The sequence below is a fragment of the Phaethon aethereus genome, assembly GCF_964289735.1.
Source record: "Phaethon aethereus genome assembly, chromosome: 1".
Lineage (NCBI taxonomy): Eukaryota > Metazoa > Chordata > Aves > Phaethontiformes > Phaethontidae > Phaethon > Phaethon aethereus.
In genome coordinates this window covers 122,280,806-122,306,510 of record NC_138575.1, presented here as the reverse complement: position 1 = coordinate 122,306,510, position 25,705 = coordinate 122,280,806, and the positions used below count along the sequence as shown (strand labels likewise).

The 25,705-nt window shown below is 45.4% G+C and overlaps 1 protein-coding gene across 1 annotated transcript; it reads right to left on the bottom strand.

Annotated features, from left to right (window-relative positions):
• Positions 1–394: 394 nt before the first annotated feature.
• On the bottom strand, positions 395–24,756 carry UBASH3A (ubiquitin associated and SH3 domain containing A; the record flags this gene model as incomplete). Its single annotated transcript, XM_082003894.1, has 14 exons — positions 24,426–24,756; positions 20,920–20,973; positions 19,159–19,345; positions 16,447–16,645; positions 15,569–15,738; positions 14,483–14,691; positions 13,485–13,611; positions 11,424–11,532; positions 9,941–10,063; positions 9,062–9,154; positions 7,770–7,914; positions 2,009–2,115; positions 1,386–1,492; positions 395–532 (listed from the first exon to the last, which is right to left on the bottom strand). The coding sequence occupies exons 1-14, from the start codon at positions 24,704–24,706 to the stop codon at positions 395–397; spliced, it is 2,049 nt and encodes a 682-aa protein (XP_081860020.1). The 5' UTR covers positions 24,707–24,756.
• Between the last annotated feature and the right edge of the window lie 949 nt (positions 24,757–25,705).

Genomic DNA, 25,705 nt, shown 5'->3' with positions numbered 1-25,705 from the left:
CCAAGTGCATGAAAGAAAGCAATTCTTACTGGATGTATTTTGTTCTTGGAAAATGCAACATTGTCTACTTTAATGCCTTTGGCAGTGGAATTTATAATCAGGTAGTTTTGTGTTTATTAAACATTGGTACTCTCAGGAAAGGTTAAAAGGTACTTTCTTCACCCCCAAAAGAGTTATTGCTCACTTGTACACCAGTTCCTAGGTTACTTCTGCTCAGCCACCGGAATTAAAAACAAAATTCAGGCATCAAACTTGGAAGTGTTTTTCTGTGCTTTGACAACTCAGAGAGGGTAATTCCCACCCTCTGTACGTCTTCTGGATGAATCACTGGACTCTGCTGAACTATAACCCGTCTTTGGCTCATTTTTGACAACTGAAAGGCAGAGCTGGCCTTCTAATCTTCCACGATACCATTCCTCCAGTTAAACGCTGCATTTGCTCCATGAGTTAATGTCTTCACTGGTGGGTTGACCATCTGCCATTTGTTCTCCTCTTTAATCTCTTCACAGAAACACATGCCCAGCGAAGGGATCTAGGAAAGAATTTACCAGCAGAATTACCAGCAGGGTCGTCGCTTTGACGTGAAGGAGGCAGAAGAGGGCAGACCCTGAGACTGTTCTGGGAAGAGAGACTGGGACATTATGCCACTTCTGAAATGAACTAAAACCAGACTGGAGGCCTGTGGGGTGATAGTTGGGCTTGTGTCATCACCCCGCAGCCATACTTGGATCTGATGATCAAAATGTTTTCACTCCCACTTATGCATCGACAGTGGTAGTAAAAATATATCTAAAGACTGAATTCTCTGGTTGGTCATAACAAGGCAGACGGTAAGAAAAACTGGGGTGAAGAATTATGCCACCACAAATAAACAAAAAACGGAGGTGACCAAATCTCAAGCACAGGACCAACTTGTGAAGCTGACAAGAGAACCCTTCCCTTCATTCTGCAGCTGAGCACTGGAGTGTGAACTTATAGTGACTTGAAAAACACACAGCTTCTTAAAGAGCGAATGTAGCTGTGGGTTACACTCACAACACCATGGGGAGGAGAGGGAAGACTCTTAGCCCCGTTTCTAAAGGAAGGAGGCTAGCTTCAGATGGAGAGGTTTCCAAATGTACCTCTTGCCTGTAGCTGTTACCTGGCATTGACTTTCCAGGGAAGTCGGATGAAAATCTCCAGAGAGCTAGATGCTAGTCACATACTGTTCACCAGGAGAAAATCCTCCTCTTGATTTCCAGTGCTTTGCTAAAACTACATGAGAAAGCTAATGTCATTGGTATTGGCATGCAGCTACATGCAGGTCTCACTGCATTAAGTAGGCTTCTTATTAAAAGTATAATGAAACAAAAAGAAAGCTTCCTGCTGAAAAAAAATCTTCTTACCTTTCGTACCAACTGGGCAAAGTCGTTGCTGTCTCTGGCAGGGAGCCCTATCAGAGGTCGAGTGAAAGATGCCAAGGAAGAGCCATGGCCCACAATGAGGATGATACCTGATATACCAAAGGAAGGAAAGAAAAGTAGTAAGGGAGCTGCAGCACTGTCAGGTTACCCGTCAGCAGATGGGTATGAGGCTCTTTTGGGGCTGTTTGTCTTTGCAGACCTCTTTGATAATGTGACAGGGTGTATTGTGCTGGTCAGAAAAAGTCTGGTGTTTTGTAGGCATGCAAGCTAGTGAGAGGAAGCATTTGCTAGGAAAAGAAAAAAAAGCTTTCCAGAAAAGTATATTTTCTTATGCTGAGCTACATCCTGATGTAGAAAGACCAAGCAAATAGTATACTCTTGCAATTTAGTACTCTCCTGTTTTCTGTTTAATTTTGCTTTTTCATTTCTATCCCATAAATTGCATGTGTTTTGATTTAGTGTAGCCCAGGACAAGGCCTAAGAGTCTACTTTAGGCTCTGTGCAATACCAACAGCTCATGTTAAATGTGCTTCTGTTGGCAAATCTCTGCCTGTTCCTGTTACTGAAAGTGTCTAACAGAAGATACAAAGATCTGAAACCTTTACCTTTGCTGGGGCAGGCAGTGACAATCTGTTTTATAACCGCAGAACTTCTGCTTACGTATTCTTCATAACTTTCCGATGGCACCAGAGAAGAGAATGGGAAATTACCCCTGACAATAAAATCACAAATATGTGTTAATCTAGATGAATATGGGGACACTGTTAGCACTATTGAATGACTACACCAGAGGGAAGACTTGGTTAAAAGGATATAAGTTTATCTACTGACTTGGCTGATACGCTGCTACCTCAGCTTGCATGGAGCATTAGCTTCTCCCACAGTAATTTCTGCTAAATCTTATGGCTAAATCTCATAGCTCATAAAGCACCAGATGCAGGGAAAACCATGATTTAATAAAACTTGTCATTTAGAGTGGGGATTATTTAAAATAGGATTCCTGCCTACGAAAAGCTTGTGCTTTGAGCAGTTCTGTCAGCAAGGACCACTGCCCAGGTATGGACTGCAGACTTGCAGAGCAGCTCAGGTCTAGCAATCCCAACTGAGTTCAAACCAAGGTGAGACACTGATGATGTGAATGCTTTCAAGATTTGGCACCTCAGTGCTAGTCTCCTTAATAAACAAAGCAAAACAAAATCAACAACAAACAAGGCATATCTGCGTTAGCTGAACAATTGGATAGTAAAGACTTTCACTCCTAGAGTTAAAAAAAAAAGTTTCCAAGGACATTAATCACAATGCACCACTCATAAGTATCTAAGCACTTCTATTTTTCATCTGTTTTTCATGTCATCCTGTTAATCTATCTTCTCCAGGAAGGGGAGGTGTTCACCACTACAGCTGGCAAATTTGTTAGCTATGTGTGGTGATACAATACAGGGTGTTAATTTTTTTTCTACACAAAACTGCCCCCCTCACCCCAATTTTGTTGCCTCCTTATTCAGTGAATAGGCAGGAGTGAGATTAGATTATTGTATTGTAGTAAGGTATGGTATCACAGTGTACTTTCACAGGTGAGTCCTCGGCACATTATGTCAGCACAAATGTCAGAAGTAGAAAATAGGTGGGAAACGGTGTGAAAAGCTCGTGCTGGCTTGTTAATTGTAACCCATATTAATCCTGGCTAGGTCGGCCAAGTCTATATTGGGGTACTCACAACTAGTCTGCCTTTTTCCAGAGCTGCAATTTTTTAAGAACATATGTTCTCCTGTTGGCACCTTAGCCCTTTCAGTACTAACTGTTGTTAACCAGCCATCCTGCAGCAAAACTGAGCATCCCCAGCACTGGCCCAAATGGTTTCCAGGCTAAATAGCAACAGGAGTGCTTAGCCCAGGCTAGAGTCTTGGTGGGAGTGCTGTGTGCAGCTGTGAGTGCTACAGTGCAAATGAGATGAGGACCAACAAGAGAAAATCCAGAGGGGAGCAGTGAACAGGGGTCACTGAATCATAGAACAGTGTGGGTTGGAAGGAACCTTCAAAGGCCATCTAGTCCAACCCCCCTGCAATGAACAGGGACATCTTCAACCAGATCAGGTTGCTCAGAGCCCCGTCCAACCTGACCTGGAATGTTTCCAGGGATGGGGCAGCTACCACCTCTCTGGGCAACCTGTGCCAGGGTTTCACCACCCTCGTTGTGAAACATTTCTTCCTTATATCCAGTCTAAATATCCCTTTTTTTAGTTTAAAACCATTACTCCTTGTCCTATTGCAACAGGCCCTGCTAAAATGTCTGTCCCCATCTTTCTTGTAAGCCCCCTTTAAGTCCTGGCAGGCTGCAGTAAGGTCTCCCCAGAGCCTTCTCTTCTCCAGGCTGAATAACCCCAACTCTCTCAGCCTGTCCTCACAGGAGAGGTGTTCCATTCCCCTGATCATTTTTGTGGCCCTCCTCCAGCAGGTCCCTGTCTTTCCTGTGCTGAGGGCTCCAGAGCTGGATGCAGTACTCCACTCTGGTGGGTCTCACCAGAGCGGAGTAGAGGCGCAGAGTCACGTCCTTCGACCTGCTGGCCACGCTTCTGCTCCTAGATGCAGCCCAGGACACAGTTGGCCTTCTGGGCTGCGAGCGCACATTGCCGGCTCATGTCCAGCTTTTCATGTCACCTAACCTTAGCTGTCTACAACTCACATGGCTGGCTAGGTCAATGGAGCCAAGTAAGCCCCTTCAGAGGGTGATCATGCTATCTTAAGTGTCTGACATAGCCTATCTAATATGAAAAATCACAGTCTTGGGAGTCGCCGTCTTTCCACCAACAAGAAGGCTGCTAGCTAACCATCACAGTCTGGGCGCCCAGCTTGGGATGTTTGCCACAGGGTGCAGTGAACCTCAAGGTGATTTCATCTCAGCACACAATGCGTGGGCAGCAAATGTTTCAGCATGACTCACGTTGTCTCTTAGTGGCACTGGAAACAGAATTTGTGTCAGGTCCACTGCTGACAGGGAATGATCAAGGGACTTAACCTAGTTGAAGGCTGTCATTTGCAGTGGGTGAATATGGTAAAACCAGCCCCTGGGACCTGAGGATTTGGAACCCTGCATGTGACAGGAAGAAACAGGCACCATATGCGCAAGGTTATAGCTCATACACTCTATTTTTGCCTGGACCTGAGTGAGCTGTGAGGGGTCTGAACCCTGTAGTTTTCTCTGCTTCAGAACTTCCCCTCTGAACTTGCTCTGCATTTTCACCTTTTCCTGTGTGGAAGTTTGAGCCAAATGATTCTGTATGGAAAAAAATAGGGGCAACAGTCTGTCCATGGTAACACACACCAGAAACCACTATGACCCTTCATGCAATTTAAAATGAAGACACTTGCTTGGCTGTAAGAAACAAATTAAGACACGAGAAGTTTCCTTCCCCCTTTCTTGTGTATGTAGGAAACCCCAGAGACACTCTCTTTTATTAGCTGAGTAATTTCCTGGATCTGGCTGTGTGCTGCAAACACAGAGCAGCCTGGTTCGTGAGCAAGATGAGGAGCTAGATTGAACTGGAGGCTTATCATTTCCTGCCCTGCTGTGGTTTGCAAGCACTCAGAAAAGGCATCACCCCCTCCAAGCTGTGAGGGCCCCAAAAAGTCCTTGCTGAGCACAGTACTGATCTCTGAGCAACTCAGAACAGGACAAACCCCCTCCCCGACTGAATTTGGCACAAACATCAATTGTAGTGAAAGGGGTTATCCTGCCTGCCCCCCAAATCAGGACAGCTAGCTGGTGTAGGGCTCACCTCTCCCTCCCCAGACCCTGTGTGGCTCTGCCCTGGGGTGCACGGGGGTGGCCCTCTCTTTTCCCTTCCTCTTGTAGCAGAGGGGACAGCGACACAAACCAGGGACGTTTCGGGCGAGGAGCTGTGCTCCCTGCCACCTCCCAGCCTGGGCTCATCCTCTGCCTCTGGCTGCTGCCCTGCAGACCCTATGCACAGGACTTACTGACCTTGTCTAAAGTCACACCTCTCCGTCGCTGAAAACCAGCACGTTATTCACCCAACAGGTTCTTCTTCACATTTCTGAAGTGTGCTTCACACGAGCCAAAGGTAAAAACGGAACTCCTGGTACCTGGCACTAGTGCCTATACTGCAACTATCCCTGTGCGTGACACACCATGGGCTTGAGCCGGCGGATCTGGAGGCAGCACCAGAGCAGGGCTGGTCCCACGTGCACGCGTCAGGTGCGCATCAGACGCGCTCCGTGCGTGCACTTTCCCAAGTGTGCATGTGTGTCCCTGTGTCAGAGCAGCAAAGACACTTGGCTCTTGGCACAAGATAGCTGACAGCATATCCTGTTTTGGGAACAGGTCATGCAGACTTGAATTTGATCGGAATCACTCATTTTTTGCAGTGTTCATCACAGAATCACAGAATCACTAGGTTGGAAAGGACCTTTAAGATCATCAAGTCCAACCATTAATCCAGAACCACCATGTCCCCTAAACCATGTCCTGAAGCGCCACATCCACACGTTTTTTGAACACTTCCAGGGATGGCGACTCTACCACCTCCCTGGGCAGCCTGTTCCAATGCTTGACCACCCTCTCAGTGAAGAAATTTTTCCTAATATCCAATCTAAACCTCCCCTGGCGCAACTTGAGGCCATTTCCTCTTGTCCTATCACTAGTTACTTGGGAGAAGAGACCAACACCCTCATCGCCACAACCCCCTTTCAGGTAGTTGTAGAGAGCGAGAAGGTCTCCCCTCAGCCTCCTCTTCTCCAGACTAAACAACCCCAGTTCCCTCAGCCGCTCCTCATAAGACTTGTGCTCCAGACCCCTCACCAGCTTCGTTGCCCTTCTCTGGACACGCTCCAGCACCTCAACATCCTTCTTGGAGTGAGGGGCCCAAAACTGAACACAGTATTCAAGGTGCGGCCTCACCAGTGCCGAGTACAGGGGCACAATCACTTCCCTACTCCTGCTGGCCACACTATTCCTGATACAGGCCAGGACGCTGTTGGCCTTCTTGGCCACCTGGGCACACTGCCGGCTCATATTCAGCCGGCTGTCAACCAGCACCCCCAGGTCCCTTTCCGCCGGGCTGCTCTCCAGCCACTCCTCCCCAAGCCTGTAGCATTGCATGGGGTTGTTGTGGCCAAAGTGCAGGACCCTGCACTTGGCCTTATTAAACCTCATACAGTTGGCCTCTGCCCATCGATCCAGCCTGTCCAGATCCCTCTGCAGAGCCCTCCTACCCTCCAGCAGATCAACACTCCCACCCAGCTTGGTGTCATCTGCAAACTTACTGAGAGAGCACTCAATTCCCTCATCCAGATCATCTATAAAGATATTGAACAAGACTGGTCCCAGAACCGAGCCCTGGGGAACACCACTCGTGACCGGCCGCCAGCCGGATTTAACGCCATTCACCACAACTCTCTGGGCTCGGCCATCCAGCCAGTTCCTCACCCAGCGAAGAGTAAACCCGTCTAAGCCACGAGCCGCCAGTTTCTCCAGGAGAATGCTGTGGGAGACGCTGTCAAAGGCTTTACTAAAGTCCAGGTAGACAATGTCCACTGCCTTTCCCTCATCCATTAGGCGGGTCACCCGGTCATAGAAGGAGATCAGGTTGGTCAAGCAGGACCTGCCTTTCATGAACCCATGCTGGCTGGGCCTGATCCTTTGGCTGTTCTGCAGATGCCCTGTGAGCACTCTCAAAACCAACCGCTCCATAATCTTCCCTGGAACAGAGGTCAGGCTGACAGGCCTGTAGTTCCCAGGATCCTCCTTCCGGCCTTTCTTGTAGACGGGCGTCACATTGGCAAGCCTCCAGTCTTCTGGGACCTCCCCTGTTAACCAGGACTGCTGATAAACGATGGAGAGTGGCTTGGCAAGCTCCTCCGCCAGCTCTCTCAGTACTCTTGGGTGGATCCCATCAGGCCCCATAGACTTGTGGGTGTCCAGGTGGCTTAGCATGTCCTTGACTGCTTCCTCCTGGATTATGAGGAATACATTGTGCTCTCCATCCCCGTCTTCCAGCTCAGGGGGCTGAATATCCTGTGGATACCTGGAGTGGCTATTAAAGACTGAGGCGAAGAAGGCATTAAGTACCTCAGCCTTGTCCTCGTCCTTGGAGACAATGTTCCCCGCCATATCCAGTAGGGGATGGAGATTCTCCTTGCCTCTCTTTTTGTTGTTAATATATTTGTAAAAACATTTTTTATTATCCTTTATGACTGTAAAGGATAATAAATAATAATAATGATGGTTAATAATGATGGTTAATAATAATAATGATAATAATGATGGTTTATGACAAATAAAAAGGTGAAGAGATACCTCAGGGAAAAGAAAAAATATGGCTTTAGCACCTAGACACAGAGCAATTACCTGTAACTTGTGTCTATTCTGTAAGAGGCCTCTGCCAGTTCTGTCACAGTCATGAAGTTAGGGATTACTCTGCTTGCTTCCCACTTGGTCCATTCAAACAGTCCTGGTTCCACCCTGATTTTGACTTTTTGATCTAATTTAAGCCCTGCAAGAACAAGAAGTAGTTATTAAGAAAAAAAAGGTACACTTGAAGTGTTACATTTGTGCTGTACATTCTACCTTGTTCACTGTAATGTCTTCATTAACGAAAAAGAATTAGTTATTGTTGAACAAAGGATGATCATGTTGATTAAATGAAGCCAACATTATATTCTTGTCTGACTAATGTTAAGGCACTACAAATTATTATGTCATCATTATTATTATTATTATTATTAATTATTTCTGGAGCTCTCTTGTGATGATCTGCAAGGTATGGGGAAGAAAAGACCTCAGTAACATTGCAATCTGAATAAATTTTAGACTGGAAATGTTTTTAACATTTTTATATAGCATTTTGCTCAGTGGTCCTCGGTGGGGCAATAAATTGTCCTACAGTATTAGAAACGGAATTCTCTTGTCAAAAGACACATTATTTTGTTGATTATTCCCAAGAGAGGTTACTGAGTGGCACTAGTTCCCAGAAGAAATGCACTCCCATCATGATTCTGATGTAAACAGGATAAAGAACTGTGAACCTCTGATAGAGCTGTTGGGGGGGACAAAAGAGGAAAAAAGAAGAAAAGGAGAAGGAGGGGGAGAAGGAGAAGGAAAGAGGTTCTGTAATGTGAAGGAATTAAGAAAGTTTGCCTTGCAAAGGAAAATGCTTTCAGGAGAAGGCTGTCTTCCCTGATTCACAGAATCACTAAGGTTGGAAAGGACCTTCAAGATCATCAAGTCCAACCATTAATCCAGCGCCACCGTGTCCCCTAAACCATGTCCTGAAGCGCCACATCCACACTGGAAACTTTTGCTTTTTGGCTGAGAATACGTTCTGGAAGAGGTGGCAGCTACTAATGTTGGATTCAACCTGATGTGAAACACCTCTGTTTGATATAACATTAGCTTCCATTTTAACTAGTGAGGGCTGGAGTTAACGGGATCATACACTCCAGACCACACACATGGCAGCAGGTTTGTTACTGCCTATGTTACCAGCTAGACAAAACCGCCCTGTCTTCCCTGCTTAAATATAACAACCAATAACCACAAAGTCATACATCTTCTTAGTCGCTCATCTTGGAGACTTCACAGAAGTTTGACAAAGACATTTCCACCGTGGCAAAAGCAGCTGGCTGGTTTTGATGCCTTACCCTGCAGTACGTGTTGGGCTGTCTGTATGCATCGGAGTGCGGGTGACGAGTACACGTAGCTGACTGTCACCTCCTGGTCCAGCAGAGCTTCCCCTGGGTGGGAACAGCAAAGTGAGTTGCTCTTTTACAAATCATGACAGATGAGAAACCACTACAAAAAATTCTTTCTGCAAAAAACAGCTTGGAGCTTTTCAGTTTCATTGACATGGGATATATTGACAGTCTTTTTCTATTCATTTTTTCACGCTATCGGCTGACTGATCTCACTAAGCAGCTCATTCTGGTGGCAACAGCAAGTTTAAAATGAGTGTTGGAAAAATAATTACAGAAGATTCACTCCAAATCTGCAAACAGCAGTTGGGCATTTGTCTGCCTCCATATATCTGAATCATCAGAGACAAGCGTTGCGCCAGACTTGCACGGTCGCGGTCAGGCGTGCTTGCTCAGGCAGCAGGAACAACTTCACCTGGCGAGTGAGTTGGGTAAGACTGACCCATACCACCTGGCCATCAGGTACCTGTGATGAGGTGACCACCCTCTGCTGACCATGAAGCTGCTTCCTCTGGCCATTCAGCCACGCCTGTGTAAGACGTTGGTCCCTTGCAGACACGCAGCAGGGCACAGGTAGCGTTGCAGCTTCTTTCTCTTGACTTTCTTTGCCAGGAGCTGGCAGAATGGCTCTCAGAGGTGAGCAACCAGGCCCGCTCTCTGTTTTACTGTGTAAAACAAGACCTTGCAGTGGTTGCCCGTAGGGAAGTGTTACCACAAACGAGCGCTGCAAGGAAGGTTTTCTGCTGCAAAGCCAGCGTGAGCTTTTGCAGATGATGAAAGCCTGCTTCCCAAGCCCTTACGTTTGCAGTAGGGTATTATCCAGCTTACCTATAAGCCTTGACTGGAAAACACCACAGCAAGATAAAGGAGGGTCGTTTTCAAAATGCTTCACGCTGTCTTGCCGCTTCGGCAGGGTGGAAGGGAAGTTCAGATCTGCTCTGTAGTATTTTCCTGAAATGAGGTGGGACGTTTTGCTGCGCCACAAGGGAGGCAGCAGCTGAACGCACATTTTGGTATAATGGCTTCATTTCTCCTGAATGGTTGGGTGGCTGGTTCTGAAAACTCAGCTCAGAGAGACGCCTCGACTGGCAAATGAAACAGGTTGAGGCCCATTCTCCGGCCACGAGGGCAAGTGATGAAGCACGGCGTCTGCCCAAGGAGGTAGTGTCTCTGCTCTCCACCTCAAACACCCACGCGGTCTGTCCACTGGAGACTGACTGTGGGCTGTGCTCTCCCCAGACCTTGCCTGGAAACCATGTGGGTGAGGGGGACCTGCCATCAGCTGAGACCATGCCGAGGGGACAGCTAACAACTAAGCAGTTTGGGGGATCATGGGGCAGTGCCTGCACTCAGATGCCTGCAGGATTATTTTAGTACTACAGACATAGTCTGTGTCTCACTGATGAAACACACATGGTGACGGCTATTACCTTAAAGAGTAACACTGGCTTGGGAAATCACCTGACCTAACGAAAGAGCACCTCTTCTGCAAGCTCTGAAGGAGCAAATGGTGGGGAGAAGAGAGGACAGGAAATCATGAGAATCCAGCTTCGTGGGGCTCCAGTGAAACAGATATCAATATTCTTTTAAACAACATTTCCGCTGAAGAAAAATGAAACCAATGAATTGATTATGCATCCAGCCAGAAGGTACCACTCTCATTATTAAGTATGAATTTCGCACACTTCCTATAGGAGATCTCCAGCATAACAAAGGAGACTTTCAGCATAAAACTCTCCTTTCTGAAATCCCACCTTCTTGTTCCCCTCCTTCCTCCTGACAGATATTTCCCTCTTCTGGGTCAGTTTTCTTCACCTCAAAACATACTTTTTTTGAGGGAGAGGGCCAAGAACTTCAGCTTTTAATTTAGGTCAGTGCTGACATCTCACTTCCACCATGGTTTGCTCTTGCTCTTCTTCCCCAGGTTTGACTAGTGACATACTGTGGCTCCGATCAGCGGACCAAGATCCTGACTCAAGGGCGGAAAGGTGAAGGGGTCTGACAACCACCACCTTGTGTCACGACCAGTAGAGATTTTGTGTTTTGTACATCTGTCAGTGAGACACACATCTGCCAGCATCACAAGAGCTTTGCTTGTTCTGCAGAGTTTATCCAACACAAACATGAAGGACTTTAGGACATAATGAACTGGTTACGTGCAGGTCAAAGCAGTGCTGTCTGACTTGCAATGTTACTCACGCTTGTGTCAGTGTTTACATTTACATGTAGGAGGCTGAATCCCTTGTACCCATTACTGGGGTTAATTGGTTTTGGTTCTGATTTGCTAGGATCCTCCCATTATCATACTCACCATCTGCAGTCAAGCACTGTTGAAGCCAAGATTTGCCAAAGACCTGATCAACTCTTTCCCCGTGGCGCATCACCAGCACGCCTCTTCGCAGGGTGGCGTTCTGAGACAGCTGTGTAAAAAGGGTTTTTCATTACGATATTATATATAACGTGCATGAAAAGTCTGGATTCCTGGATGCTGACTGGTGGAGGAAGGAACAGCAGATCTGTCCTAGGAGGTTTATAACGAGCATGGGGCAGGGGTGGGGAGAGAAAGGAGCTTCTATAATAGATGCCTATCTTTAGGACAATAGTAAGATTGAATGGCTCTCCACTGGAGGCAAATGAAAGAGATCCCTGGCCTTAATGGGCTAGAGATTAGATTTTAATTCTGTGTTTACACTAGTGAAAGGTAGTGCTGATAACAGATCTTTTAATTCCAGTGTGGGAAGGAATTATAATTTTAATAAAAATCATATGGTTGGTATAAACAAAAGAGGAAAACTAGCTAAGATTTAAGTGGTAGTTTTCTTTTCTACATCAGGACTAACATCAAGCTTATCCTTCTTTTCCTATTGAAAACACTACGTTTACATTTTCATAACTGTGTGGCCAAGTCAACAGTGAACCCAGATCTCCTCTGAGGCCACTTTTTTACTCAGACTGCATGGAATTACGAATAAGTTCTAAGTAGTTTGGGGTTAGTATACAATGCACATTAAATACAGATGAGAAGATAAGAAGGAACAGGTCAAAGGCTTTAAAACTTTTTCATCGGTAATCTGTCACAGCGTTACTGCTGCAGCACTGATGTTAGTGATGTGTATCTTCAGCAGCAGAGAAGGGAATTCTTAAGAAGTGGTATGAGATTTATATTCATGTATTCTGCTAAACACTGTTGCATTTCTGCCATGAAACACGAATCAACCGCCACAAGATCAGGGTTTAAAACTAAGGTTTTGTGGTCTTACTCTTCTGCTTGGGAGGAACCCAGAGGCCGGGGAAACTCTAGACTGGAGATGTGCACATCTGCAAAATGTGCTCCTCAGGCCAAGCGGTGGCTCTACCACAGATCTGAGATAGATAAGAGAGGCCAGTGGAAGGACGTATGACTCCTGGAGAAGTTTCTGCCTTAGAGTGGTACACACAGCATCCTCGGACACCCCAGGGTGGAAGTTCACTCAAGGTGCCCTCAAGTTTCTTTGATGTTAACACAAATGAACGTGGGGTTATCTCCCAGCACAGTGAGAAGAGAGGGCATGGGGCCAGCAAGCCCAAAAGGGTTTCTGCAGCACGTCAGTGTGCCAGAAAAGACCCTTTTGGCATCCCTGACAGTCAAAGCCAATAAGGCAGTGCAGGTGCAAATGTGCTGTAGGTAAAAAACCAGAGTCCTTATTTGTTTTGCTCTTCCTACTGCAAGACCAGTGGAAAACCTAGGGAAAAAATGAAACATGTTGATTTTGAAACTGGGACAAAAATGTAATCCCATCAGTGCTGCTAACCTTTCCAGCTATCTGTTCTCTTGCTGCAGTTCTGTGCAGTGATTTGTATTAGCTATGTATCTAAAAATACCAAAGAAAATTAAACATTTAAATGTGCTAAGATCTGGGACTGTGTAAGCCGCCAAGGTGACATCCATAGGATCTAGACATAAAAGTTAACAATGAACAACGAACCTAATTCTGCTCTAGTTACTCTGCTATGAACCCATATGAAAGTCAGGGGAAGTTGTGCCTGCATCCCACTTGTCAGACTTGTCGCTATAGCTCTTCACGGCTTGCCCAGTAAGGCTGTGCACAGAGAAACCTGAGCAGAGAACTCACATGTTGTGCTATTATGACAGGAATGAAGAGTTTTATGAAAGAAGGCAGGAGTAATATACATGTGTTACAAAATATTTATGAGATATTATATCATATGGCATGAGCGTGTGAGTGTGTGTATACATATATGTGCATTACAACATAACATGAAAATGTGAGGGAGAAAAAGGAAGATATTATTACATGTACTAAACACTTTTAATTGATAGTATATCTGCATGAGCACCTGGCAAAGATAAGAAATGGAAAAAAATAATTACCTGACGAGAAAGTACATTGGTTACACTCCTTGACATACTAGGATTATGGACTTCTCCATTCAGCTTTACATTAGATTCATTTTGATTTTGGGTGAAGAATCTCGAAGCTGTTACAAAAACATATTCCCTGTAGAAAAAGCAGAAGCAACACACACACACAAACATATGGGTGCACACACAAATAAAAGGGATTTTTAAGTCATGCTTTTGTCTACAGACACTCGTAAGTCAGGATTCATATTGCATTCAATATTTTTTGCACACTTGCAATCCAATTCATCACCTTGTTCTTGATTTAGAATCTATCCAGTAAAAATGAGGTTAAACTAATATGAACTGACGGCATGGATTGGGTGTAACCCTGCTAAAGTGTGACTTATCAAACAGGAAATACTACCTGGTTGTCTCCTCTCTGCCTCTGAGGACTCAAGAAGTGCACCTACACCTCCCTGCTTAGAAAAATCAGCTCTAATCTACAAGTAGCATCAGCTGCGCTGTCAGCTGCAGAGCAAAGTGCAGGAAGCCAGACAGATGCCTGCTGATAGAGGGTAAATCAACAAGATGAGGGTGGGCTTAAGGTGGTGGAGTAACCTGTGCATAGTTTCAAGTGAACTTTGCAAGCTCTTAAAATTAAAAAAGAGAAAGAAGAAAGTGGTGAGCCAGGCGGATGGCTCAGCCTGCCCGGCAGAACGTGGTCTTTCAAAAGTCATTAGGATGTTCAGGTGATTCAAGAGCAAACAGGGGTCACCCATTGAGCTGCTGAACTACTGAACTTCGTGTGTCTGTGGGTGTGTGTCCTACATCTTTTCTTCCAGAAGTCTCAGCATCCCACCCAGAGCCCCCTCTCCTCTGCCCAGGCTGCTTCCAGCTCCTGCCCGGGAGCTCGCAGCTCGCAGCAAGGAGGAACGCTCCCACGGCTCCCCAGCAGGAAAGGCGGCTGACATAAAGCAAGCAACCCTTGCAAAACCCCAGCACCTGTGGAGACAACCGTGACTTGCCTGTGCTTAACCCACGTGTCTGACTCGTTTGCCCTCTCGGTGTAGTTTTCAGGAAGAAAACCCCTGCAGCCGGTCCGGTGTGAGGTCCCGATCACCCAGCCTTCGCTCACGTCGGACTGCTGTGTCGGGTCAACGTAGATGAAGTCCCCGGTGTTGATCATCAGTTCGTCGATGTTTTGGGGCTTGTACTGGAAGAGAGCCCTCAGCCTCTGGGGGAAACAGGTAGCGGGGTCAGGCTGCTGCCCGGACCCCCCTGCGGCACGTGCCACAGTGGTTCAGGGCACGCTTGCCCAACTCCCTATGGGACATGGTGGCCAGTACTGTCTTCCACTCTGTAACTTGCTCTTTACTGGTGCTTTGGCAGAGAAAAAGGAAGACAATACCGCATTTGCAGCATGTGTAAAAATAGGCACTTGGTTTTCATAATTTTTTTTTTTCCTGTAACAAGTACAGACTTATTTGAAAGCAAACGTAGCAAAATTGTTATCAGCTATTTTTGTGATTACTTGTAGCTCTCCTGAGTGTGACCAAAATCCAATATGACACTTGTGACAAAGCAATATACTGATCTGACTAAAAAATCTTGATCATTCCATAATTTAAATTTGGAAAGGAGAGCTGGAAAAATGTTGACTGGTTTTAGCTAAGAGTCTGTTAAGCAGAAATAATCAACAAGAACTGTGCCCTGCTCGCTGATATTTAAACAGTGCAGTTTTCATCATGGCTGGAACAATCAAGAGAAATAATTTTTCTTAGTGGAATTTTATTACAAAGCTGTGATCTGACAAATCCTAGCAAATATTCAAGGATCATAATTTCCTGTCTCTTTTATTTTCTTATGTCATGGTAAGATTATTTTTTTTTGCCAGTGTTTGGAATTAGACCTTGCTGACATGCAGGTACCGTAAAGGTATCTTCTACTGATTCAAGAGTACAGTTTTTCAACCCAAAGAGGTCCTTGAAATGACCATGCTTTTTGAAACACTGTACTGTGCATAGACTGATTTACTTAATCAACAAAAAGGCAAGATGACTGTAGCAAAGAGTCTGAAGGCTCAGGAAATTAAATAAACCTGATGACAGTACCTGGTAGTGCACAAAACGTATGTCCCGTGAATAGAGAGCAGCCACCCACTGGCAGGACTCCCCTGGGTTAATGCATTTGGCCAATTGTTCCAAAGTCTTCTGGTGGTGAGGATAAAACTTGTGAGCCAAGGTAAGGTGGAGCTGCTTTAGGCAGGGCTTCACATGGCAATCTAGGAAGGAAATAATCATGTCACAACATAGAAGTGAAGGTCATTTGAGTTCTTTTTCTTGTTTTATCCTAGATGCTTTTCATGATGCAGGAAATATCATAGTAATTAGTAGTAGAGTAGATCATAGTTTTGCTGAATAACTGTTTTGCAGAATGTCATGGTTTTAACCACACCAAAATAATTCACAAATCTGGACAGGATTTGCTCCCTGCCTTCAGCTGGGAGAAAAAAAAACAAACAGGCTTTGAATTCCTCTCCCAGTCTGAGATGTATTGAACTTGTTTCTACCAGAAAAAAGCTATTCTGGGGCTATCTGCCTTCAGTCTCCACTGGTGATGTAGTTTCCCTTGGATGTCACTGGAGTGGGAATTAGGACCTATTTTTCAGGGATGCAGCTGGGCCATTAGGCTGGGCTGCAGCACCATGGGGATGGAAGTTTGGGAATAGGGAGTATTAGATCCCTGCCCATTTTAGATGTCCCAATCAACCACCTATCAAGTTAGAGAGCCAACCATATCAGCTTCTAGATAAAAGCACTGTGTCTTCAAAGTCTGAAACATACTCCCATAGCCATGTTGTTTTCAGATCTGTAGGAGGAAAGGGTGCTTTCTGGTGGTAAAACATGAGCTAAGCTCCTCCGGAGACACAGGACCATGCCTAAGCATTTGTGCTACAACTCACCCGTTTTCCCTCTGATGTTGGTCCTACCTGCCAGGGCTGAAGCCTCTGACGAGAACGCCACAGCGAACTCTTTGAGGATATTTGCATGGTTGTCACCAATGAAGAAGCCAAGGTAGCTGGCAGATGAATGTAGTGATAGGGAAATGGATGGCGGAAAGCACTGAGAAAAGCTGTCACCGACTCGCTTTAAGGTGTCATACAATAATTCCACTTTCTGGTCTTCACACTGAAAGAAAACAGAGGAGGAACATGCTTCACCCACCAGCTCAACAGCCACTATTGTAGCCGGTCTCATACAGCAATACCAGAAAACAGGGCAGGTATCAGACTTCCTGAGAAAGGCAACACACCTACGAACTTGCCTGAAACTTCTGGTATTAAAATAATTAATATTGGGTGGTTTAGTCAGCGCAGTATCCCGGTGCTATAATAGGAGGTGGAGCCTCTGCCAGGAGGTGTACCTGGCCTGGGTAGGAAAGAGGCAAAAGATTTTACTATCCGAGAGGTGTGCAGTAACCTATCTGAAATGAGGCAGGGATCATGATTTCCCTCTTCAATTCTAAGTATAGAATTTGTGTTATTTTTAATCCACCAGTCCTTAGCTGAAATTGCTCCTGTTAAAACTTCAAGATCTTAGATGCTGAGCAATATACATAGCAAAATTCATGGGGCATCTTTGTCATTGTGAGCTTTAATACTCTAATCACAGCAAATTAAAGGAATGTAGAGAGCCATGCTTCCACAGAAAGTGGCAATTAATGTAAAAAGTGGGGAGGCGAAGATGGAATTTGTGCCATCCAGCCAAAGACAGAAACATTAATGATGCTCCATCTCCTTGCGGCTTTATTCTCCTCAGCAGTGCCATTTGCGCCATATAGCCATTTGCACCATTTAGCCTTCACACTGGGTCAAGCTGCTGAAGGGGATGAGCAAGAAGAGAAGAAAGGAGCTATGAAGAACCACCTCCTCCTGCTTAGATCATCTTTCTTTCTAGAGCATTTCTCGGGCCACCAGCCCACCGCCCGGTGAGGCTGAGGTGTGGGGAGGAGGGGTGCATTGAGGGGCACTGGGCAGACAGGGCTGTGTGGGGATGGGGACGGGTGGGATCCTGCACCAGGGCAAGTGCTGCGCAGCAGGATCCTCCGGGGCCAGCAAGCCCGCGAGCTGCGCGAGACGCGGGGAGTCAGGAAACAGGAGAGGGCTGGATGGGGAGAAGGAGGTGGCAGGCAGGTCAGCCACTCTTGCTTTCTGCCGGTGGGGCACCCAGCTCAGCTCTTGCTGGCAGCCGAGGAGCAGAGAACAGCACCACACTTATCCCTAGAAATATGCTACCAGAAACGGGGCTGAGGTGTGCAAGGTGAGGGTTGCAATTTGGTCGACTCTTCCAGGAGTGGACCCAAAAACCCCCCCAAAAACCAAAAAGCAACACACACAACAGAAAAACACCTTCACGAAAAACCACCCACAAAAACACCACACAGGACAAAACCAGACCGCAAAACATTCTAGTGCTTGGGATTTGAGGTGTTGTCCCACACACCTCCCACACCCACGCCTGCACTTGACACCTTTCAAGAGCATGGCATTCATTATTAATTAATAATTTTTGTTCTGTATAATTGTGATTAATGGCCACAGGGTCCTGTTCGATATTTTGCAACAAAATACTCGTTTTCACTGTCTATACTTAGTAGCGTGGTTTAGCATGAAAGTGTGATTAACAGAATAATTTTTGTCCATCTGCTTTAGCTCATTTCTGTTTCAGCACTTCTCAGCTGCAGCTGATGTTCATGTGCTGCACCATCAACATGTGGAAACTGGGTTCCAGGTGGCTCCAGAGTTTTTCCAGACCAGTGACTCTTAGCTGGGCTTTGCTGGTAACTGGCACATTCACCTATGCAGGAGAAGCAGGTCTGCTGAGAGGTTCTCTAGAGGGTTACCCAGCATTCAGAAGGCCACCTAGGAGGACAGTACTATCTTCAGAACCAGAAAGCAGTCCACCAGAAGTCCAGATCAAGAGCCTAACTTCCATGTTAAATTATTGACAAAGTGACTCAATTGCACTGCTGGACTCCAGTTCAGCTGCCCTCGCTCCTTCCATCCCTGTGCATTCTGCTTCTTTCTTTTTCACAACATCCAAGCCTCAACAGAAAGGATAAAAACTGGGACATGCCACCATCACAATGACCTTTTGGCTGGGACTCTCTGGAGGAGGCAGGGGTTTCCCTGAGATTCCCATAACCATAATACCAAAGTTGTCCATGTGCTACAATAATGCTGTCACTGCTGCACAGTTGGCTGAAGGCAGCCGCTGCTGCCCTGGGTGGGCAGGTTTGACATCCTAGGTGGATGCAGCAATGGGCAGGGTCTCTCCAGCCTGCCGATAGCTGCACGTGGGAAGCAGTGCTTCCTGCTGTGCAGCCTGGACTGCACACGGTTGCTCTAGATGGATGCTAGACACATGTCACTCTGTCACTCAGCTACCCCAAAACATCTTACTGGCCTCAGTGTCCTATTTTTAGGTATGCTGAGGCCTAAGATGGGTAGCTAAAGCAGGTGGTGGGAAGAAAGCCCACGGTGCCTATGGAGGGGCTGAGCACTCAAATATTAAGCAAACATGCCTGGACCTAGGTCATGTTAGTTTGATCACCAAGGAGAAGTTCTGGTGTCAGACTACTGCAGGTGGCCCTCTTTCACCAGCAGTTGATATTTGACCCTTGCAAGTCTTTTGTGCCTTACTGTGAAGAAGTCACAGAGAGTGATGTGTGGAAAAATCTCGTGGGCTCTGTTTTTCCCACACTGGCGCTTGCTCTCCTTCCAAAATTCTTGCAGGTGGTTATGCAAATGGCCGGTGGGACACAAGTAGAGAGCATACTCCTGAGGGATTGGGTCATCCAAAGAGGGATCATTGCAGTGCGCGTGCAACCTGAAATCAAGAGCATATCAGAGAGAGTAAGTGTGTGCACCGCTTATTTTTGTTTCTTGTGGTTGAAGGCATCCATAGTAGAGACCAGAAAAAGAAAATACAAGGTTGTTATTTTCTTACAAATGAAAAGCTGAAAAAAAGACTTCTTACAAATTTTCTGAGGTACTAACTAATGCAGAATTTTTTTTCTGCTTATTTTTTGTGTACTTTGCATTTTATTATATGCCTTCACTTCTTTCAATGTCTGAAAATGTAAGACAATAAAAAAGATTTTTTTAGGGTTTTTTGTTTGTTCCCCCCCCCCCCCCCCCCCTTTCATGACTGGAAACAGAGGACTGGAAGAGGAAAAAGTCAATGGGTAGAAAATGTTGAAGAATCACAAAATGAAAACTAACTGAAGATTTAAAAAATACTCAAAAAGCGCTAGCCTTTTTATTGTAAAAGCAAACAAGACAAATCAGAAAATGCACAAGCAAAGAGCAGAAGCTCGTATCCCTTGTGATGATATCCTTCACCTTGTTCTTCATGTGCTGTATGTTCGGCTTCACAGCTGTTGGTTTGGGAGTGAATGTTGGAAAGCGTGGTAGCATCCCTGACAATAAATTATTTGGGAAGAACATACCATTCTCAAATGTCTCCTCTGGCTTTTCATAAGAAAAAAAAAAGAAAAACCAAAGCAATCAGACCAAGCAAAAAAACCCCAAACCCAAAACAAAAGCCAGACGAAAGTGTAAGGAAAGACTGGATTTAATCTGAACGTGGATTAAAGCAAAAAAATCAATTGTCAGCATATGAATAATATATGAATACTCTGTGAGAGTCTTGGCACAGAAGAAAAAACTTTGTAGGGATCAAGACTAACAAGTGATTTTCACTCTGATGATACCTCCCTCTGACCTGTTTTGCCTTCAGCCAGTGCCATTTAACCCCACGTTGTTACTGCACGTGTTTGTAACTGCAACCACAGGTTTACAGGTATTTTCCCTGTTTCCTTCCTTCTGTCCGTCGGGATGGAGAGCCCAGGTTCCCCGCTCGGGCCCTGTGCCTGCTGCCCTTTGGTGCACCAAAGGTGTGAACGCTGTGCCGAGGCAGGGAGGACATTTACCCCGCGGGTGCCCCCGAGCACCTTCCCGGACGTGCCCCGGTGCGTGCCCACAATTCTGGCTCGGGGTGCAGGAACCCCCTCCAGAGGCAATGAGTAGACCTCAGTGGCCATGGCCATAAATACGCAGGAAGGTTAAAACTGAGTGGTGTCTGCTCAGAGCACCCGGTCCCGTGAACTGACTAACATCACCTTGGAAAAAGTAGCTGCTTCTGCCCACGGCTGCCCTTTTCTGCCCAGCGTTTTTTGGTTTTCCCCAGACCTTCTGCAAATAACGTCGCCTCCCAAAATAAGTACAAATACAATCATTTCTTTCTCTATGTGAACTAAACTAAAAAGAAAAAACCCAACCCTCAGATGCAGGGTTTTTGAAGGCGGCTAAATTCAAATTCTGTGACAGAATCAGCACATGAACAAGAATTTTTAGCCAGGTTTGATGCAAAAGCATTCCTTAGAAATGACAGGTACTTACCATTTTGCAGCATCTTCTATTGTCTTTTGTCCAGTAGCAGCCAAGGCTTTTTGCCTAGGAAAAAACCAAAATGGATTCATCAGAATAACAGAAAGAAAACTCCTAGAAAGTAAAGAATGGATATGTTGTGGTCACCAAGTCTATTTTCTGGCACAACCAGGACCTTTAATGACTAGGTTATTCCCAGCAAATGGTAAAGTTCTTGAAGCCCTCTAGATATTTTTTTCCACTGCAGGTCTTTAATTCCATTTTTTAACTCTGCAAATCTTTAATTCCTTGAAGACTGGTAACCTGTCCTCCCCGCAGGATGTCCTCCTTTGCGTTCAGGAGGTGTTTCCTTAGCAGCCCTACTGACTATATGGATTTCCCTAGGGTTGGGTAAACCATCCAACCAGGCACTGTAAGAGCAAGGTTTGCTCGGTTTGTAGGATAATGTTCTGGTTCAAGATGCCAGGCCCAAGCCCATACATATATATAAACAAAGCAAAACATGCTTATATTGGAGTTTGAAAATCTGGACTGAGGATCTCCCATAGGCCAGCAGAGAGCCAGATCTAAGCCACCAGTTCAGTCCAAGATGAGGGACAATATCTCACGTTTCCCTCTGTTAATGCAACTGTCATTCTCTGGGATTGTATTTGGTTTGTGTTTTCTTTTCTCACTAGAGCTTTCAAAATGCCAACTATGCACTTCACATGAACCAGTCTTTGTGCCTAAATGCTAGGTGACAGGTGAAGGATTCCAGTGTTTAAGTAACACTTGCACCCATGAACCCCATTTCCAGCCCTAAACTCACCTACAAACTCCTCAGAAGAGACATGAAGGGGAAGTAGAGACAGTGGGCATGGAGGAAAACATGCTAAATCACTTGGCAACTGCTCATCTCTTCCCTTTTCTCTTGAGGCCATCCTTTCTGGCCACTGGATCCTGAGGACACTGATTCATTTAGTCTCCTCACGTCTTTATCCTCCATCGATCCCTGTGACACCTGGGCACACACCAGCAGTGCAGTGAGCGCATTAAGCAGCAGGACTCGGGTTTGCTCTTGGTGTGTCCTCCTAACCTTCTGACTGCTCTCTATCAAAAACGACATACGGGCTTTTAAAAAACATTTAAATGTACATGTGTGTGCAGCCATGCCTGGCTCTTTAGTGGATGAGGGCTAACGTCAATCCCTCCACTCAAGCTTTACCTTCTACCTTTCTTCTCTGTAAAGTGAATCAACTACCATGCTAAAGCAATGCAGACCCATGAGCTAGCTGTGCTAAAACTAGCCTGTGTCCTCTGTGACTGAATACTGCCCATTTTCTTTCCACTCCTCTGCTGGCTCCCCCTTCATCACCTCAAACACAAGCAACCCGTGTTTCTGTCGTTCTCCCCATGCAGCCCTTCCTGCCATGTCCTGTTGAAATGTCAGTGCCTGCCACCGCTTGGCCAACGATGCCAGACTTTGTCAGCCACTCGTTACACCTCAAAGTGAGTGTTTTACTGCTTCATGCCATGCTGCTCCTCCCACTCGGAGAGGAGCTTTGTGCAAACAGCCCTGACGCCAAATGGAGCTTGACTTCAGCTTTTCTTTACCATAGGACCTGCAAAACCTTAAACATAACAAGACAAGTGAGACCTGAGGCCATGGACTGTCAAGCTGCTCAGGGCTATCTCCTTGCTCCCTTGTGCTCCTCGCTGTGCCTATTCCCACCTTTTGTCTCATCATATACGTCGGCTATAGGATGCTTCCCGGCATCCTAAGGGTTTGTAGAGCCCTTAGTGTCAGGAAAGCATTAGGCTGTGACTGGACATCCTGTGCTTCCAAGATGAGCAGCGAAGATTGAAAGATAATGCATAGAATAAACTCTGTATATACCAGTTTCTCTCAGATACAGAGCAGGTATAAACCATTGAAAATCTGTATTAAAAATAGTGTCTTTACAGCGAGAATAAACTGGTTCTTCCCTAAAGCAGAAACTGCTGACACAGTTCAGTTCTGTGTAAGCACCAGAGGAGGCCCATTTTGCTAGACTTGATCCTCACATATTTGTTTTTTGTTCTTTGGGGAAATGCTGCTTTGGCATGCTGGTGCATTACAAAAGATTTTATAATATTTCCACACAGCCTTGTTTTTCTCAGGCCAGGACACCTCAAAAGAACAACTTTTTAGTACTTTCATTTATGGTTCAATCCAGGAACTACAGTGACAGCTAAAAAGTTTTATAAATACGTAACCAAAATTCTAAAGGTCTTAAAGTCAATAAAAGCAAATAAATTAAAAAATAAAGTGCTTTTGGACACTTTTTCTTTTTATGTTGATTTGCATAGTACTACTGCCACTAATTCTTGATTTTGACCTGGGAAGCACAAAGCCACCTTAGTAACAGCAGAAAGTGTTTTGAGGGGATTTGAAGAGCATCACATACAGGACAAAAAATTCAAAAACTAGCCATTACTTTGAGGTGATGAAATTTGTGGTATTACTAGAAAAATGATGAGCCAGGTTTTCTGCTGCATGGCTAAAATTCCACTGTGCATATCTGGGGACAAGGGACCCACAGTTTCCTTGTAAGCTCTGTCCATCGTGTCTAAAGTTAATCCACTAAACACAGCTGTTCCTAAAAAAACAACACAGCACTTACAAATGGAGCCTTTTCAACTTGCTTAATTTTCAGTCAAAAGCTGCTCTCCTTTCTAAAATATTTTTATGAGGGGTTCTTTGATAATAAAATAAAATAAAAAGATTTTTTTTTTTAAACGGTTTGATCCAAAGTGTTCATACTTGCCCCTCAGAATTTGGAAAATCCTCCCCAAAATGTCCCTGTCCAGCCAGATTGATGTTTGGGGGATGAGTGACCACCATGTTTCTTTTTTATTAACTTGGTTAACTGCCACCCGTTCATCTCTCATCCATTGGGGTTGCCAAGAATACTGCCTCATTCTTTACTGTTACATTTTCCAGGTAGGGCATGCTTTTGGAACAAGATCCTGATTGAAGACAGAAAGAAAAATTGACAGGCTTATGTGGCATCTTGTTAAGGAAAGTTTACTCTTTTAAAACAGTTTCCAGTGATAAAATCCAGCAGGAGATCTTTGCCAGCCCTGAAAAAAACTTTGGTTAGAAGTTACATCCACATTTAACTCCCTTATAATAACAGCGATAAGCAGAAAAAATGAAAGACCATATATCCCAAGAGCAAACTATGGACATCAACTTCTTAGCTCATTGGGAAGCCTCACAATCTGAAGATGTAGAAGGGTGTGTGTCTTCAGATATACATGGTATTTATAAAAAGGGATACAGAGCAGGTTGTTTTAGCAATACGAACAGTACACGCTGCTCTACAAGAAATTCCATGCAAGACAGGTCTGATGCCTGTACGGGGACATCACCCCCAGGAAGCAGTGCACTCTCTTGATGAAAAAAGCAAGCTGCCTGTTGCCAGGGTCTTATGAGAAATACCTATTATATCTTAAATACCTCGTACTGTGCAAAGGCAGCCGAACACGTTACTCACGCAATATGAGCTGGGAATCCTTTGGCGAGGAGAGACTCGAGGAGTACAGAGGTGCTTTTGCTCCTGTGCTTGTTGGACACCTTTGCGTACAGCTGTGTCTCAGCCACTGCCATCTCTGCTCTTCCCTTGGCTGTGTGCTGAGTGCTGACAGAATTGGGAGGTGGGAGGAGGGTGCAAGAGCAGGAGGGAGTAAGAAAATGAGAAAGAGAGAAAGAGAAAGAGGCAGCTAAAATAAAAAAACCCTCAAACCTCTTATGATCTTTTCTGACAAAAGCCAACATCCTGTTTTCGTAGCATCTGCATCTCTGAATTTTTGTTTTAGGATAGCTAAAAAAGCAAAAGCTATCTGCCAGCTTTTCCCATCCACCCCAGCAGAACAAGACTAGTAGTCCAAAGGTAAACACCACAGTCAGGGTGGACTCACTGAAGGGTCTGAGTAGGGATCTTGTAGCCTTTCATTTTAAATTGTCTTCTGAAAGCCAAGATATCCACCTGAGCTGCTACTGCAGCATGGGGGAGGTGAGTGGGGATGTCCTGCAGCACGTAAGAAGTCAGTCTGTAGGCCAAATTCTTTCCTTTTGGGCTCAATTTTCATATCCTCTCATCCCTATTGTACATGGAACCTACTTTGGTCTTCTCAGCCAAAGGTGATGAGCCAGCCAGCTGTGCAAGGTCAAACCCAATGTCCCATCTAGACATCACTCCCTGAGGCGGGGCTTGGAGCAGCTCAAGGTGACAGCAGGGAGAAGCCTGTCCTTTACAGTTGTGCCAGTCACACCATGGGAGCCTTTACAGAGCTGCACTGGCTGGTCCCCAGGGTTTCCACCATGGACAGAGAAGGTGAAATGGTTGGAGAAAACTTTCTCAGGCCTGTCCTGTCCTCATTGAAGGTACCATCGCTGCCTAGGGAGGACAGGACATCTCATTCTGTGGACCTAAAGGGTCACCTGAGCTTCTGGTCTCCTGAAAGGTACTTGGAAAATAAGGAGGTGATTGGTGACAGCCAACATGGCTTCACTAAGGGCAAATCATGCCTGATAAATTTGGTGGCCTTCTACGATCGGGTTACAGCATTAGTTGATAAGGGAAGAGTGACTGACATCATCTACCTGGACTTGTGCAAAACTTTTGACACTGTTCCACACAATATCCTTATCTCTAAATTGGAGAGACATGGATTTGACAGATGGACCACTCAGTGGATAAGGAATTGTCTGGATGGTCGCTATCAAAGAGTTGTGATCAACAACTCAATGTCCAAATGGAGACCAGTGACAAGT